Genomic DNA, 17,507 nt, shown 5'->3' with positions numbered 1-17,507 from the left:
AACAGCAGATCTACAAGCTCACAACAATCTGCTATTCTGTGAATCAGTCTACAGCTGATCTGATCATTATTCAGCCTTTCCTGACTCACTTCCACTTTCCACCTCGCACATTGTCAATGATGGGCTGCAGGACCATTACATAACAGCCATGGCGATGCGATAGAGAGAGAGAGGGAGGAGGGAGGGAAAGAGAGATGAGGAGAGGTAGGAGAGAGTGGAAGAGTGAGAGGGGGAGGGAGGGAGGGAGAGACAGACAAAGAGAGTGAGTGCAAGCAAGAAAGCATCTCTCAAGTGCTATGCAAATTCCTTCACCCCATTTAGATAGATAGATACATAGATAGATAGATAGATAGATAGATAGATAGATAGATAGATAGATAGATAGAGTACAGCACAGCAGTTAAGGTTACAAGTTACACAGAGATGAGAAAAATAAAAGTACTGTTGTGTACAGCGAAAAAACTAAGCAAAAAAAAAAAGAAGCATCAACAATACAGTACAGAGCAGTCGTAAACGTAAATTCAGAAACCAAAATATATATAAAGTGTCCAGAACAGTCAATGCTACATAAGTGTCTCACCGTTATCATCATTTTGCACAGAGGCTGATGGGCGGTGCCGACGGAGGGATGCCGCTGATGAACGGCACGGGCGGCCACGCCCACGGAGAAGACTACCAGCACTGGATGGAGGGCAAGGCTGCCCAGGGCAAGGCCTCGCCACAGAGCCAGCGGCAGGGAGGAGGGGAGGTGTACTCAAACACCCTGCCCGTCCGCAAGGTCGCCCCCGCCAAGAGCAAGACCACACCCAGTAAGGACGGCTGCAGAACATGTGTAGTTTAGAACAGCTTCTCAAACTTTCACATTTCAAGGTCTCCCTTTAACTCTGACAGTGTACAAATGGAACCAAATGAACCCGTTAGGCTCATTTGGTTCCATTTGTACAATGCGAAGCGTTATGTGCTTGTAGATCAGCTATTTTCACTAGTTCAAATAATTTTTAAAATGATAAATACAAAACAAACGGTTTGGACATACAAGGTTTCCACGGAATTCCACCTGACAACAACAATAACATGGTCTCTCTTTCCCCCTCCTCCAGCGGAGACGCGCACACTGCCCAGGTCCAGCTCCATGGCGGCGGGGCTGGAGAGGAACGGGAGGACCCGCGTCCAGGCCATCTTCTCCCACGCGGCCGGTGACAACAGCACCCTGCTCAGCTTCTTGGAGGGCGACGTCATCACCCTGCTGGTGCCCGAGGCCCGCGACGGCTGGCACTACGGCGAGAACGAGAAGAACAGAATGTGAGCACACAGAGAGGAGCACGGCAGTGTTCATTTCGTCGGCCTAAAGCTATGAAGAAAAATATTGGTCGACTACCTTTTTCACTGCTACTTTGGAGCATACGCCAGCGGTCCAGGCTTGAGTTAATTCTCTTGAGGATTTTACAGTGTGGATTGGGGACCCATGCAGAGATAATACATTGTTTCGCATGGGTGTCTGTGGACTAATGCATATCAAACTGGGGGTCTTTGAAAAGTTGAGAAGCACGGATATGTGGTTTTAAACCTTTTCTGGATCAGGTTTTAGTCATGTACTGTAGGTGGCCTGAATAATCATTGAACGTAATGACAAATGTTTAACAGCGTGCGTATTTGATTGGCCAACAAATGTCACAAAACATTTTTGCAAATGTGACATCTGGATCTGACAAGCTTTGCTCTGACGTTTTCAAAAACAGTTCAAGTTCACAGAGTATAAAGTATTAGCTATTAGGTGGCTTATCGTCGGTCTGGGGTTTGAAAGTGTTTTGTTGTTCATTATGGTGCCTGGCTTACATGCGTCTCTTCTGCCTCTGCCAGGCGCGGCTGGTTTCCTTTCTCCTACACGCGGCTCCTCTCCGACGGTGACGGAGACTCCATGAGACAGCTTCGAGTGCACAAGTATGTATTCCTCATTCGCAGGGGTCATCAATATGTCCGTACGTGGACAAATGTGTCCTTTGGCAAGACTTGGTGTGGTCCGTGGTTTTCGTGTATTTACACACCATTATAATGTTCTTATTTCGATCTTAAAGGGATAGTTCAACTTCACACATAGAGTCTCCTTTGTGTCTCCTACCGGTTAGACATGAGTGTTGATTATTATCGTCAAATTATCCACAAATTCAATGCTTCATGGGGTGAGTAATTGACAGGAAATACATTAATATTTTGGGTGAACTACTCCTTTAAGACCCAATTACTGAATGTCAGTCTCCAGGTTTTCTTCAGAAGTATGACACTGATTTGCTATGACACTACCTATAGCACATTAGAGTCCACTAGCCGGTACAGCGGTTATCAAACAACTAATTTGGTTCCATTTGTACACTCTCAGAGTTACAGACCTTTAATGGTCATTTAAGGCTAGCTCTCTTAAGTGTTTGTCTAATCATTCTGTATGTCCATGACAAAAAGCTATGTAGAATATGAGGCAGCAAATGCAGAATTAAAGCTGGCTAATGTGAAAGTGTGCAATGCATATACTAAAGTGACTTCACACAGTAAAATCCATAGCGTTTGTGTAATTCAGAGAATTTTTCACACTCATGTAAAATGTACAATGTGCATTTTGCCGCATGTACAATTAGGAATAAAACAACACGAACGTAAGACACAATAAATAAAATACATGAACCTGAAACAAGAGCAATAAAGCAAAGAGAAACAACAAGAGTGTCAATTAATTCAAAGCAGTTCTGTAAAATGGGCTTTGAGAAGTGTTTTATAAAATGATAACGATATGCTCTTAATATAACTGGTGTGTGGTTGTGTGTGTGTGTGTGTGTGTGTGTGTGTGTGTGTGTGTGTGTGTGTGTGCGCGTGCGTGTGCGTGCGTGGGTGTGTGTGTAGCCTCCACCACGGGAAGAGCAGCAGCACAGGAAACCTCCTGGAGAAGGAAGACATGGCTCTTCCTGTCCCAGACTATGGCATGCACTCCCGCATGGCAGCACAGAGCGCTGCGTTGGCACACAGCAGACCACAGCGCCCCTACAGCGTGGCAGGACCAGGCTTCTCACAGGTGGGGGTCGGTGCAAACGCAGGCAAAAAACACTGTCATACTCACACATCGCTCGCATGCGCGCACCCACGCACACGCGCGTACACACACACACACTCCCTCTTTCTCATCTGCCAACTCGCTCACACGACACACTGAGTCATTACACAAACCCTGACAACTCTTCCACGTTTTGGCAACTCTCCACAGCGTGCTTTCGGTCTCGCTCGTGTGTGTGTGTAATGTGGCAGTGCCGTTAACCCCTATATACATCGTACAGCTTGTGCATATACATTTTACGTTTGAGAACCACTGTAATATGGTAAAGAGGCAAGATGTAACAGAGGGAGCACAGATTGGAGAAGCCTTTGCACTCGGCTGTTTCTGATGAGAGCCTAAAGAGAGAGAGAGAGAGAGAGAGAGAGAGAGCGCAAGAGAGAGAGAGAGAGAGAGAGAGAGAGAGAGAGAGAGAGAGAGAGAGAGCGCGAGAGAGAGAGAGGGGGAGAGAATGCCCTACTGTGCACGTGGGCGGCTCTGATTGCATGGTATAGTCATCCAGCAGCTTTAATTTTTCATGCCACAGGTTATTCCACCTCAGGTCGTTTCTGGGGAGGCAGGCCCATTTTCACTGGAAATCACCATTGGGAGGGTGTCTGGTAAGACTAGTTAGACAATCAAAGACGAGGCTTAACGTGGGTTTTAAACCGGAATAAGTGATGTTTAAAGTGGATCACATTAACCTTAGCATCCCTATTTTGTGAGCTTTTTAGTGAAGATATTGGGTGTACAGGGGGAAAAAGAAGGGGGCCTTATATAGACCCCTGGGAGACAGCTACGTGTTTAATATTCGGTTGATTAACAGGTTGAACTGCCTCAGGAGTCAGGAGAGAGACTGTATTCTTTATTGCGACCGTAGGTCGCATTTACTACCAAAACCTCCACAGGCTGTCTGTGAGTGAGTCAGTCCGTCACACGTCACACTCTTGCCCTGCTCATATCTCCGCAACCATTGCCCCGATCCATGCCAAATTTTGCACACACACTCCTTACCTGCCAAACTACAACCTCCAAGGACCCCCGGAGCTCCAGGGACCCCCAGGTCCCTGGGGGACCCCCAGATGTAAAAAATGACCAAATGTGCTAAACTGACCAAATGACCACCCCAACGGGGCTGCTCACGGGGAATTCCCGGGGACCACCGACTCCTGGTGCTCCAGAACGGATGCAAAAGTGGTGGCGCCCCCAGTGGAGGACCCCCTACACTGCAGCTCACATAAAATGCCGTAACTCCGGCTAGGAGCGACCGGGACAGCCGGGGCCGGTACCTATTCGTCCGCCTTGGCGGCGCAGAGACCCCACCCCTCATTTCTCACATGGCCCTCTTCTAGCGCCACCATGAGGCCGATTCTTGCAAAACACATTTTTGGACACTGCTCCTACAATTTTTGAACTAAAATCACGCAAATCGGTACACAGTATGTCTACACTCATCCCATCAACATGAATCTCTCCCATATAGCGCCACCTCCAGGCCGATTTTTAAAAACACATTTTTGGACACTGCTCCTACAGATTTTGCCCTAAAATCACGAAAATCACTACACAGTATGTATACACTCATGTCATCAACATGGATCAGGAAGATTTTGGCAAAACAAATTTTTGCCCTATTTGTGGAGATAAGTGACCTACGGTCGCTTATCTCCCGATTAGGGAGTCTTACTGGTCTCTATTTCTGTCTGTCTCTTTCTGTCTCTCTGTTTCTCTCTCTTATCTACGCATACACAAAGGATATCACACACAGCTTAAATCATAACATTTTTGCATTGTAATCCACAACTTCCATAGCTAAGCTCCATAATGGTTGCCCCCAAATGTAAGGTTTGTTATTAAAACAATCTTCAAACATGACTCTGATGATGAGTGAATATTGATTTATGCCTCAAATGCCTATGTTCATGTGACTGTGCTGCCATCTAGTGGTTCCTTTTGATTATGGCAAATTTAACAACATTTAAAAATGGAAATGTAATTCATCATTATGACTTATTATTAAGAAACATTATTTTGTTTTTTGTTTTACTATCACAGCAAGGAGTTGAAGAGTATGAACCCCGTTTCCCCACAAGGTAAGAAGCCGTTTAATAATACTTTTTATGCATTAAACTATTGACATTCAAGCCAGGGTCAAGTTCAACTCTCTTCCATGGAGAGTATGGAGCATGGATTTTAATCAAAGTTAAAAGCTATTTTGTTAATTAAAATAGAAAAAAAGGAACTCTCGCCTGCACTTTGACCTCCCAGCTCCTCCTTCCAGCCCTAACTCCTTCACAGTAAAATTCTGAATGGTAATTTATCTCAGAATTTTACAGTGTTCCATCCACCACAGAGCTTCCAGCTGCTTAACTGCACCCACCCATTAAGTCCCTGATCGGCACAACACACTGTATATCCCCCGGTCACATATCTGCGCCTGACACACTTTAAGGAGTAGAACTTTCACCCCTAAAATTACATTTTTTTCTATTGATTACTCACGCCATGGAGACTTTTGGTATTTGTAGCATTCCTAAGACAATAATTTGATTACCATAGATTTACCCCACGGTTGGGGACCCAAATTATTGTCTTAGGAATTGGGACAAATACAATGCTGGCATGGAGAGACAGTTTTCCAGTGTGTAGTTGAAGTAGTGTGTTAATTTTCTCCCTTGTGACCATTATTATTAGACGATACTGCAGCACCTCAATTTGAAAGGCTTAGGTTATGTTCAGAATGGCCACCTCCCATCATGTCTCCAGAATAAAAAAAGGTCAGGGTGAAAAATTGATAATATCTTTGCCATTTTTACATATTTTCTTCATCATGCGTGGCTTGTGGGAGGTAGAATGAGGCCTCTACCTCCCCACCAGGGACGTGCTGGCCATTGGGAAAAGCGGGACAACTCCCGAACGGCCGGTTCATTCCCGGCCGGTCCAGGCCGGCCATTAGGAAAAAATTAAACTGTTTGCACAAAAGTAAAAATTTTACTGTTTGCACAAAAGTAGTGAAAACAGCAGATCTACAAGCACACAACGCCTCGCGGTGCGAGGCGTTGTGTGCTTGTAGATCGGCTGTTTTCACTAGTTGAAATCATTTTTAAAATGATAAATACAAAACAAACGGTTTTGGACATAAGGTTTCCACCCGACAACGACGAAATATAACTCATGTAATTGGCCCACTGGCTTGTCACTTGTCATGATCTGAAATGGCAAATCTTTGAGTAGCAGCAGCGCTATAGAGAGAGATCTCTCTCTATAGCGTGCAATGAGGGCCTCTACAACTCTTTTTCCCGGGCTGAATCAGGGGCCCAGCATGTCCCTGCTCCCCACCACTAGGTTGTTGTGTTTTGTTGGACTGTTCCTCCTTTCCCCTGCCTGAGCAACACCCATATCTGGAAGCCTCTCCCTCTCTTTGTTCCACAGTTCCACAGAGGGCAAATTGATTTCCACAGTGTGAGGACAGACAGACAAACAGACTCAGCCAGCCGTGCAATAGGACAGACAACCTCGCTGCCCCCCTTCATCCATCCACCACCTCTTCTTCCTCACCATCCCCTCTTCTTCGCCTCTTTCTGCTTACGGCAATAAACTCTTCTCAAGCCTTCCCTATGTGGGGGGAAAGGTTTGGGCCTGTATGTGTCCTCCCAGTTCCCCCCCCTACCTCAGTTCTCCTTCTCCTCTGTCGCCCCCCCCCCCCCCCCCTCCCGAACCTTGCCCTGTGCTTTCTAACTGGGCAGTAGCCAGACCGGGTACTGGTGAAGCCTTGCCAAGCCAGAGTCACACACAAAACAAAAAACGGTACTTGGTGCCATGAAATCAATGGAATGGAATATGTATCTTTTGCTTGTCTCTCATGCATGTACATGTTTTGTTCTTATATTCCACGGGGAACATTTCCCCCCCCTCATCAAATGAAACCTGATTTTAACCACACAAACCCGAGCCTAGAGTACCCTATCTCTGGGCATGTCATATTAGCACTTAATAGCTGATCTACAAGCTGAAAATGCATCGTGTCATGAACTTGTAGATTGGCTATTTTTGATGAAAAGTTTTGGTGTGGAGGGGAAACAAGGAGGGGATCAAGTATACACCCCTGAGGGACCCCGTCCACTTAGTATATAATATACTGTAGTATATATATCCCTTATCTCCAATTTTGTGAAGCACTTTGTTACCTTTGTTTAAAAAGGTGCTATATAAATAAAGTTATTATTATTATTATTATTACAACACTTATTATTATTATATAGGGGTTACGTGGTTAACAGTATTCTGTCCTCTCCATCAGTATGAAGGTGGTCATTGAATTGTACGTCAGAGTCTAAATAAAATCTAGCAATAGTTCTACTTGGTATTAAAGTATACCATTCTAATTTGACCTTTTGACACTTAGTGGTTGTTTGATACTGTATCACATGTAGTGAACTCATGTAACCGTTTCCAGCTAATGGAAGGGAGCGAGGAATCAATAATGTTTATTTGTACATAAATGTGCCATAAATGTATGTATATACTGTATGGCAGTGCTTGTCATACGGTATCTGTAAACAGTTTATATAATGCAAAGCACCTTATGAAAGTAATAGTCCATATTTCTGTGAGTTTCTGTAATCGCTCAGTAATGTTACCGGTGTAGGACTTTGAACTTGATCAGCGATATCGTGCTTCTTTACCGACGGGCAGTGTGATGGACACACGCGTACCCAGGTGCTTTGGGGTCCTACAGTATGAGTTTCTCTCGTGTTGTCTGAATATTCTACGGAGGCTGAATGACGTCAACCAACCATCATCCCCTATTCTCAAACTTTTTAGCCTGTGACCCAAGAGAGAAATGTAGACATTTTCCCAGGACCCAAACTAGTGAAAACAGCAGATCTACAAGCTCACAACGCGTGGATCGGCTATTTTCACTACTTCTTAAACATTTGTGTTCTAATTTAAGGAAACATTTTCATATATTTTCAAACGCGACGCTTTGTGAGCTTGTAGATCGCCTATTTCCACTGTCAAGTGTTCTTTTTTAAGTATAAAGTATTTTCTTTGTATATTTAGGTTATGTGTCATATCTATCATGTGCAACTTCAAAGCCAACAAGCCAAACAGAAATGTAATTGTCAACAACAAAAACACAATTAAATTGTTAATCGCAATTATTTCAGTGACAATTAATCGTCATGAAAAATGGCATCATTGCGACAGCCCTACTAAATGGACCTTTACGGATCCATTTGGTTACATTTGTACACTGAGTTACAAACCAATAAGGGTCCAATTTGGTTCCTAACTAAAGAGAACCAGTGACTTACATGTATGCATGAAAGACTATTGGTACAGCTGCTAACCCCTTCATCCCTTAAATCCTAGTATAACCTTTTCACCTACAGTATGTGTCGCTCATGAAAATGATTTAACTGAAAATTGATTATTGTGCAAGCGCCGTTGGCATGCGACAAAGTATGATGACTAATACAGTGCCTCTTTCTGTGGATTAAAAATCGAAATTTGCATCAATGATGGGTCAGAAGTCTGAATATATCCTTCTAGTAATAATAACAAAATTGTTTTTTCTTTTTTTCATACTTTATTTATCGTTTTGTTAATTCGTTCAGATTCAGGTTGATGAGCACCTCTGTGGGCTTGAAAGGGAGGATGCATTTTTTGATGTTGGCTCTTCATTCAGCCTTCTTGTACTGTTGTTGTTCCAATAAAAAAATTGCTCAATGAATATAACGAGTAAAGCCTTATGTTTGAGGGAATGAAAGGCCTGTCTGTTGCTCTTTGTGGTAAATAAAGATGCTGGTCTGCTGGCGTTGTCTGTTATATGTCAGTCACATGCCTTATTGTAGTCTGTGCCAAAAGTAAGCAATCAACAAGATCACAACGCGCAGCGGTCACAATACGCAGCATCCGCAATGAGTTTATGAGCTTGTAGATCGCCTATATTCGTTGCATGACAGACTATGAACCAGGATATAGTCAGTCAGTGCTAACACTTAGCTGTTCTGTCATCTTCATGTAGGTCTAAGCCTAATATTCTTCAACGTTTTTATTTTTGGCAAGTAATTGTTGTCATACAAAGATGTTTAAATTAGGTTTCATGCTGTACAGTGTAATGAGGAATAGGTCATACTATTCTCCATTAAAAACCATATGGTGTGTAAGAGACCATCTTGAACTGTACGTCTCACGCGGCCCCCCAACAAAAATGGTCTCCTTGCTGCATAGTATGTCTGCCATTCCTCTCTTTTTGTCTTAACGCCTGTCTTCCCCCTAGCTTTACCAACCTCCTCTTCCATCTCTGTTTTGATGAATTTAGAGACAAAAGTCGAGCGCAAACGACTGGAAGCTGCCAGTGTTTCTTCTTTCTCCACTAGAATAAAGTCCAAGGTATGACTGCCAACGCTGCAGAGATAGCACACCGACCATCAGTGGCCAAATAACTCCTATTTCTGTATTTGTTATTAGTGTTGCTTTTCTTTTGGAACTGTTTTTGTTGTATACAAAAAGAAAAAAGGAGGGGAAAAAAAGCCTGAGCAATGTACAGAGATTTTATGGATATGCATGCAGTTTGGGGGACACCGCAACAGTGTAATGTTGACAAGTGATGACCTCAAATGTGTGGTGGAAGTCTACTCCAAGGAATCTGAATAAATCTATTGAATTGGAAGCACTTGGGTGTTGTGAATGTGTATACTCATTCAGAGGGCCTTTTTCATCTCATGGGACTAAGAGAGAGAATTCTGGCTTTGAAGTGGGGGTTCTGAATGCAAGGATTTGTTTGTCTCTAAATTAATCTTCAGCTAAAGGCCAGATTGTGAGCAGTCTTTTATGAGCTTGTAATGCTAATTACCTTTGCTTTAGATTGATATAGGCTACAGTAGTCGGGTAAAGATGCTTGGGGAACTCAAATAAACCTTGATAAGACTATTCATTCACAGTAAACAATTAATTACTTTTCTCATGCATAAACTACTACACAAATCTGACTGCCTTCCCTTGTTTAGAAAGGATTAATGAAGGTCAGCTGAGGTGATCACCCTCTACACCAGTGGTAAATGGTGCATTTATATAGCGCCTTTATCCAAGGCACTTTACAGAGATTGTGCATTACATTCACCCATTCACACACACATTCATACACTGATGGCGGAGGAAACCATGCAAGGCACCCCTGCTCACCGGGAGCAACTAGGGGTTCAGAGTCTTGCTCAAGGACTCTTCGACACTAACCCAGTGTGAACCCAGTGGTTCTCAACTTGTGGGTCGGGACCCCAGGGGGCCCCCACATGATTTTGGCGAGGTCCCCATGTGACATTGAGTGAAGTGACAATTTAAGAACTTTTAACTTCTTTAATAGCTCAAACAATTTGAGGCATTGTGAGCTTGTAGATCAGCTTTTTCAAGCTTTGTCAAACTAAATTGAATTCCTCAGCTCCTATATTCCAAGTGCTTGTCAGGGTGTGGGGGTCCCCAGTTAAAATATGATCATTTTGGGGGGTCACGACCTGTAAAGGTTGAGAACCACTGCTCTACACAATAAAATCCATTTCAATCTCAGAGTCTCGATCTCAGATTGAACCACTTTAGTTTCAACCTGGCGTATGTATGTCATTATAGATGAAAACTTTAAATATTTTCAAAAATAGCCAATCTACTATTCATGGACCATACATGGCTTGTGTTAACCTTAAGGTTAACACAAGCCATGTGTGACGATGTGCAAATGAAAATGCAAGTTAAAATGCATCCACCATGTCCTGCCATACAACATCACCCACTGGCCTGCTGCTGCTGCTGCTAGAAAACACAAAGGTAGCTTTATAAAATGGAAGTATTTCTGTGCGACTGTGTGTGTGTGTGTGTGTTGTAATGGGCAGAGTGTTGTCTGTTATGTCAGTGGTTCTCAACCTGTGAGTCGGGACCCCCAGGGGGGTCGGCAAATTATTTTGGGGGGTCCCCAGATGATAAGCTTAATGTGCAACATTGTTTTCTCACTCAACAGTAAGCAAACCTACATAAAGTTTAAGTGTATAGAGGGTATCTGGACATTTCTAAAGTGACAATTTAAGGACTTTTTAATAGCTCTAAAATGACAAATTAAACATTGGCCAAATTGTCAAAATTGTCATACAAAATGTAATGCCTCTACTCCTAGTGCTCATCATGGTGGGGGGGTCCCCAGTTCAAATATGATTATTTTGGGGGTCACGGCCTGAAAAGGTTGAGAACCCCTGTGTTATGTGATGTTAGCTGTTATCCCTGCCCCCCACTAGGAGTTCACTGTGTTATGGCTGTCCATGTTGTGTCTGCCTGCCTGCTGGCTTTATTTCTGTTTGTTTGTTTGTCTGTCTGTCTGTCTGTCTGGCTGTCTGTCTGTCTGTCTGTCTGTCTGTTTATTTGTCTGACATAAATGTTATATCAATTTAAAAAATTACACGTTATGGTATCTTGAAGTTAACAGTGATTAATATCGTTGCTGTATGGCAGAAACCTATGCTCACAATTTCAACTTCTGCTGAAAAAGCAGTACATTTTGCTGATCTTCAAACTCACAATGCTTCGCGAGGTGAAGCTTTTTAAGCTTGTAGATTTTATTTTTAAGAAAAAGTGGTTAAGTGTGTCGGAGGATTTTACAAATGTTGAATCAGTGAAAAGCAGTGTTTCTCAACCAGTGGTCCGGGGACCACCAGCAGTCCTTCAGAGGATTCCAGGTGGTCCCCAGCTAAATGATGGAGTGTTGTTAACCAAATAGACCCATTAGAACAATCTCTTCCCTCTTACTGAAAAGTAACCGTTTTCTCCCCCCACTCATGTATAAGTGTATAATTTATCACACAATTTGTAAGAATTAAAATGATCCCTACATCATATGCAGTCGTAAATAAGATAAGATAGATGGATACTGTAAATCACTAATGTGAGGTGAGCTTACAGTTTACATTGTAGGACTGTCTTTACCTTTCAGTGCAGGGCCAGAGTGTGCCCGCTTTTGAGTGACCAAGAACAATAGTAAGTACTGTAAGTCACTGGACCTTTTTCTGCTTCATTTTCAATGGCTGTGGGTTTTCATTTACTAGTTTATTGGCTTATTTCCATGGTTGTTTTTCCTTTCATACCATTTATTTCAATTTTTCACTCATGTTCCACTCAAAAAGTTCTGCACCAATGCCAGATTTCACTTATAAATAATGTTTGAGCACCATCAACATTGTATACCAGTGAATCATGTCTGTTTTTCATTTGTTAAACTGAATTTATCAATTTCCTAGGCTTTTTATTTAAATGTGTGCTTGAGGTGTTGGTTAACCACTTTCATCCTGGCTTCCCTATTTTGGAGCAGGCATGTCATTAGATTGGAAGAAATTGTCAGAATATTTTATCTTAAAAAATAGCATAAATAGCTGATCTACTGAACAAACTTACATGAGCTTTTAGTTTAGTTATGGGGGGGGGGGGCACATTAGCCAGAAATAGCAGATCTACAAGCTCACAGTGCGTTGCAAAGCATTGTGAGCTTGTTGATCGGCAATAGTTTGGAGAAGAGATTTGAAGCAGTAGATGGAAAAAGTGATCAAAGTACAGTTAAGATCTCTCTATAAGACATCATATCTCACATTGTTTGCCTCATCCCAGCAAGGAGCCAACAAGTGATCCAGTGGTGGATGGAGCACCTGGCCGACCCTCCCACTGTTAAAGACCATGAACACCTCCAACCCCCTGCTGATGAAGGGCTGTATTGACTCATCCCAGCACCATGAGAGATCCACCTCAGGTCCCTGCTGGAATAAAATAAAATAAAATAAAATAAAAACACCACCAATGCATCCTGTCCCAACTAGCAGGAGCTTTCATTCCAGCATATCTTAACATACTGTACCAATGTAAATAAATATGAAGCAGACATTTCATGCACACATGATCAGTATAGGAAACGCAGGAACCAGGACGTGCTGCATCTTGCCTATACATTTGGCACGGCTCTTAAAGTTGCTATACAGTATGTATTTTTCTGCTGACATAAGCAGGAAAAAGGCAATTGCTTATTTTGTCTCTGTGACAGTGACACTTCCTGGGGCCACAATCTGCCTCTAAAACTATTATTTTTATCTGTGAGAGATTCTGTCATTGGTCGATAGACAGATAGCCTGCCCTGGTTTTAACCAATCAGGGTCGCGTCTTGTTCGGATTGGTTAGACCTGTCTGTCAATCCTTTTAGCCCCGGGTCGGCTGGTTCATGCACCAATGAGCTGCTTGTGACAGAGCTTCTTACAGATAAAATTATAGTTTTGGAGGCAGACTGCGGCTCCTAGAAGCGCCACAGAGACTAGATCTTTTAGGGAGCATTGAAGACGTCTGAATATAATAAAATAAAAATACAAAAATAAAATAAGCAATTGCCTTTTTTCTGCTTATGTCAGCAGAAAACTACATATAACAACTTTAATGTTTTCTATTGATGTGTTTATGTGAAATACACTGTGTCCTTTGGTAAAGAGAGTTAAGAGTGATCTTCCTGGGGTGCCTGCTGGCCTACTGGTCCGGGCGCATATAGGCATTGGCACATAGGCATTGATGCCTGACAGCGTTGCCGGTTCGATTCCCGATCCGAAAGACCTTTGCCGTGTGTCACTCCACATCTCTCCCCCATTTCCTGTCAGTCTATTGTCCTATATAATAAAGGCACAAAAGCCCAAAAACAAATATAAAAAGGGTGATCTACCTGCAAGCAAACATTTGACTACTAGCTGGAGCTTAAATCATTATTGTGTGCAGGGTGCAAGCCTGACAGCTTGCTGGTGGTGTGTGTTGAATGGCTTTGTACTCAATAAAAAGGCTTTATCAACGGTAAGCAACAGTCCGTTCAGGTGCTTCAGTTTGTTGCGACCGTAGGTCGCATTTACTACCAAAACCTCCACGGGCTGTCTGTCTGTGAGTGAGTCCGTCACACTTTTGCCCTGCTCATATCTCCACAACCGTTGCCCCCATCCATGCCAAATTTTGCACACACACTCCTTGACTGCCAAACTACAACATCCAAGGACCCCCGGAGCCCCAGGGACCCCCAGGTCCCTGGGGGACCCCCAGATGAATAAAATGACCAAATGTGCTCACACGTCACACGTCACACTTTTTCCCTGCTTATATCTCCGCACCCGTTGACCCGATCCATGCCACATTTTACACACACACTCCTTGCCTGCCAAACTACAACCTCCAAGGACCCCCGGAGCCCCAGGGACCCCCAGGTCCCTGGGGGACCCCCAGATGTAAAAAATGACCAAATGTGCAAAAATGCCCAAATGACCACCCCAACGGGGCTGCTCGCGGGGAATTCCCGGGGACCACCGACTCCTGGTGCTCCAGAACGGATGCAAAAGTGGTGGCGCCCCCAGTGGAGGACCCCCTGCCACTGCAGCGCACATAAAATGCCGTAACTCGGGCTAGGAGCGTCCGGGAGAGCCGGGGCCGATACCTATTCGTCCGCCAAGGCAACGTGGAGACCCCACCCCTCATTTCTCACATGGCCCTATTCTAGCGCCACCTTCAGGCCGATTTTTACAACACATTTTTGGACACTGCTCCTACAGTTTTTGCCCTAAAATCACGAATATCACTACACAGCATGTCTACACTCATGTCATCAACATGGATGAGGAAGATTTGGGAAAAACATATTTTTGCCCTATTTGTGGAGATAAGCCACCTACGGTCGCTTATCTCCCGATTAGGGAGTCTTACTGGTAGTCTCACAAGATAGATACATAGAAAATGTTATTTACCCCATGTTGGGGTAAATAACCGTAAATTCACTAAATTCAGTTACTTTTATCCACTTAAGCCCCATATACAGTATTTTTGTCAAATGGCTTGGGAACCATAACACATGATAATATATAATCATTATAATGTGTTATGGTTCCCAATAAGTAATTGTTTGATTGATTGTTCTTTGGGAACCAGTAACATCTTATTTTTCTAAAAGAAAAGCATGCAGAGCAACACATAACAGATGAGGAATACAGACACTGCTACTGCCATATATTATATAAATATAAATAATTAAATGTATATATTTATGCAATATTTTAAGTATTTATTTATTTCAGTATTTATACATTTATGTATGTATACATTTATTTATATATGTATTTATTTATGTATATATTTATTTGTACATATAAATTCATTTCCTAATTTATTTATGTACTTAATTATGTATTTCATTATTATTTCTGCCTTTATTTCATGAACTGTATGTTAATGAGGGGGCGGACCTTGATGATGTCCCTTAACAGCCATTGGATAATCTATATGGGAGCTCACAGATTGATTGTACTTGTCTGACTTTCCAGCTGCAGTGAGGTAAACAAATGCTAAAAATGTTGAATTGGCAAACAATTGAGGGAGAATATAGAGTTGAGTTTTTATGTATTTGGCTGCAAATACTTATTCGGACATCATGCTGTTTGGAGTGGAGTACATTTTAGAACATTTATGAAGTGGCAGAGCATAATGAAGAGTCCATCATTCATCTCCATGGAAGCCCTGGAGAGTTATTTGTTTTCAGGATTGATTTAACTACCTGCGACATCGTTCATCTGCTTGGTGTGGATGAAAGTACGGTCTACAGTTGGTGGCTTTAGGTGAGTTTGTATCTTGGGCAAAAGCTTAAAATATTTATACTCACTTCACTTACAGTATACATATAAATATTGAATTATCTTGTTTACCACTACCAGCACGGTTTGTTACTAGCCATAAATCATAACTACCAGGAGAGGTCGCTAATATTCGGACATAACCTCCGAATATTAGCGACTTCTCCTGGATTTATGGCTAGTTGTGGGCTCGCCTATAGGCGAGCACACTTAGTTATTGTCATTATTTATTTATCTATCAGGCAGGCAATCAGTAGACGGGAACTTCGGTTCCTTTCTACTCCTACATACTTAGTGAGAAAATGAAAATAAAAACATCAATGTGTTCAGTTTACAGTGGCGAAGTGTGCTATTATTGTGGGCTCGCCTAAAGGCGAGCACACTTTAGATATTGTCATTATTTATCTATCAGTCAGTCAGACAGTAGACGGGAACTTCGGTTCCTTTCTACTCCTACATACTTAGTGAGAAAATGAAAATAAAAACATCAATGTGTTCAGTTTACAGTGGCGAAGTGCGCTATTATTTTTTATAGCAATCGGCCAAATGGTGGCGCTGTAGGAAGCCTTCGAAAGTGCGAACTTTGAACAGGTATAGCTCATGCTGTGTTATACATACAGCCATGAAACCTGTATACACTTATGCGTCTCCTCATGCCGAACAACTTTTACCCTCTAACTTTTGACCTCTGACCTTTAGGTCTCCCACAATTCGGAATTATATGAAAAACAGTAAAAATCTATCTCCTCCTGGGATTTTCGCGTCAAGTGCACAAAACTTTTTTCACATGAACTTTGGACCAATACGGTCAAACTAATCTCGGCGGATTTCTTTTAAAGTGAAATATAATTTTTGTATGATTCAATCAATATTGCGGTTTTATGCAAATTATTCTTCGGCCTCTAAATCATACATGCAAAGTTACACGTTCATGGCATTTGGCAAAGATGTGGAGGGTTAGTCAAAGTATCACTGAAACCAATTTTATTCCAATCGGCCAAAGGGGGGCGCTATACGAAGCGTTTGAAAATTCAAACTTCAAACGGGCATAAGTCATGACTCGTTTTGTTTGAAGACATGCAACTTGTTACACGCGTGCTTTGACTCGAGCGGAAGACATCTGTGTCGTTGTTAAGTAAGCTCCGCCCTTCGATTTTCCGCCATATTGAGCAGTTTGTAAAACGCGTAAACCCGCTTTTATTCTGGAATTTTCGCTCCACGTGCACAAAACTTTTTTTACGTGAACTTTGGACCGATATCTAAAGATCTGTCAGATCGGATTTCTTTAAAATTGAAACATGCTTTTTAAAATAAATTCAATGAATATTGCAGTTTTATGCAAATTATTCTTCTGCCTCTAAATCATACATGCAAAGTAACATGTTCATGGCATTTGGCAAAGATGTAGAGTGTTAGTCCAAATATCACTAAAACCAATCTTACCCCAATTGGCCAAAGGGGGGCGCTATATCATTTTGAGCAGTTTGTGAAACGCTTAAACCCGTTAGGATTTTTTTTTTTTGCAATTTGCATGAAACATTCTACACACAATCTAAGGACCTTTATCTAATATGCCTATGAAGTGCACACACACAAAAAAATTATAATAATGAATAGCTGCAAGCAGCGATAAAGTGGCCAAAGCCAAAAACACCTCAAATCATGAACACAGCCTGCAATGTGCGTGAAATCTTGCAAGCACATTCCCAATAGGTCAAGGAACAGATACCACCCTTCTTACATTGGCCTGTTATAGCGCC

General features: G+C 42.4%; 1 protein-coding gene across 1 annotated transcript in view; it reads left to right on the top strand.

The window, feature by feature from the left end:
- LOC308303712 (BAR/IMD domain-containing adapter protein 2-like) overlaps nt 1–7,009 on the top strand; it is a 93,632-nt gene extending 86,623 nt beyond the window's left edge. Inside the window, exons 9-14 of the mRNA XM_080748186.1 lie at nt 602–809; nt 1,101–1,302; nt 1,861–1,941; nt 2,893–3,061; nt 5,132–5,169; nt 6,509–7,009. Coding sequence (XP_080604312.1) covers nt 602–809; nt 1,101–1,302; nt 1,861–1,941; nt 2,893–3,061; nt 5,132–5,169; nt 6,509–6,542 — 732 coding nt within the window. The 3' untranslated portion in view covers nt 6,543–7,009. The remainder of the gene's footprint in view (nt 1–601; nt 810–1,100; nt 1,303–1,860; nt 1,942–2,892; nt 3,062–5,131; nt 5,170–6,508) is intronic.
- The last annotated feature ends 10,498 nt before the right edge of the window (nt 7,010–17,507 follow it).

Source organism: Nannobrachium achirus (genome assembly GCF_963921795.1).
Source record: "Nannobrachium achirus genome assembly, chromosome: 18".
In the NCBI taxonomy this organism is placed as follows: Eukaryota; Metazoa; Chordata; class Actinopteri; order Myctophiformes; family Myctophidae; genus Nannobrachium; species Nannobrachium achirus.
This window is presented reverse-complemented; position numbering and strand designations above follow the sequence as displayed.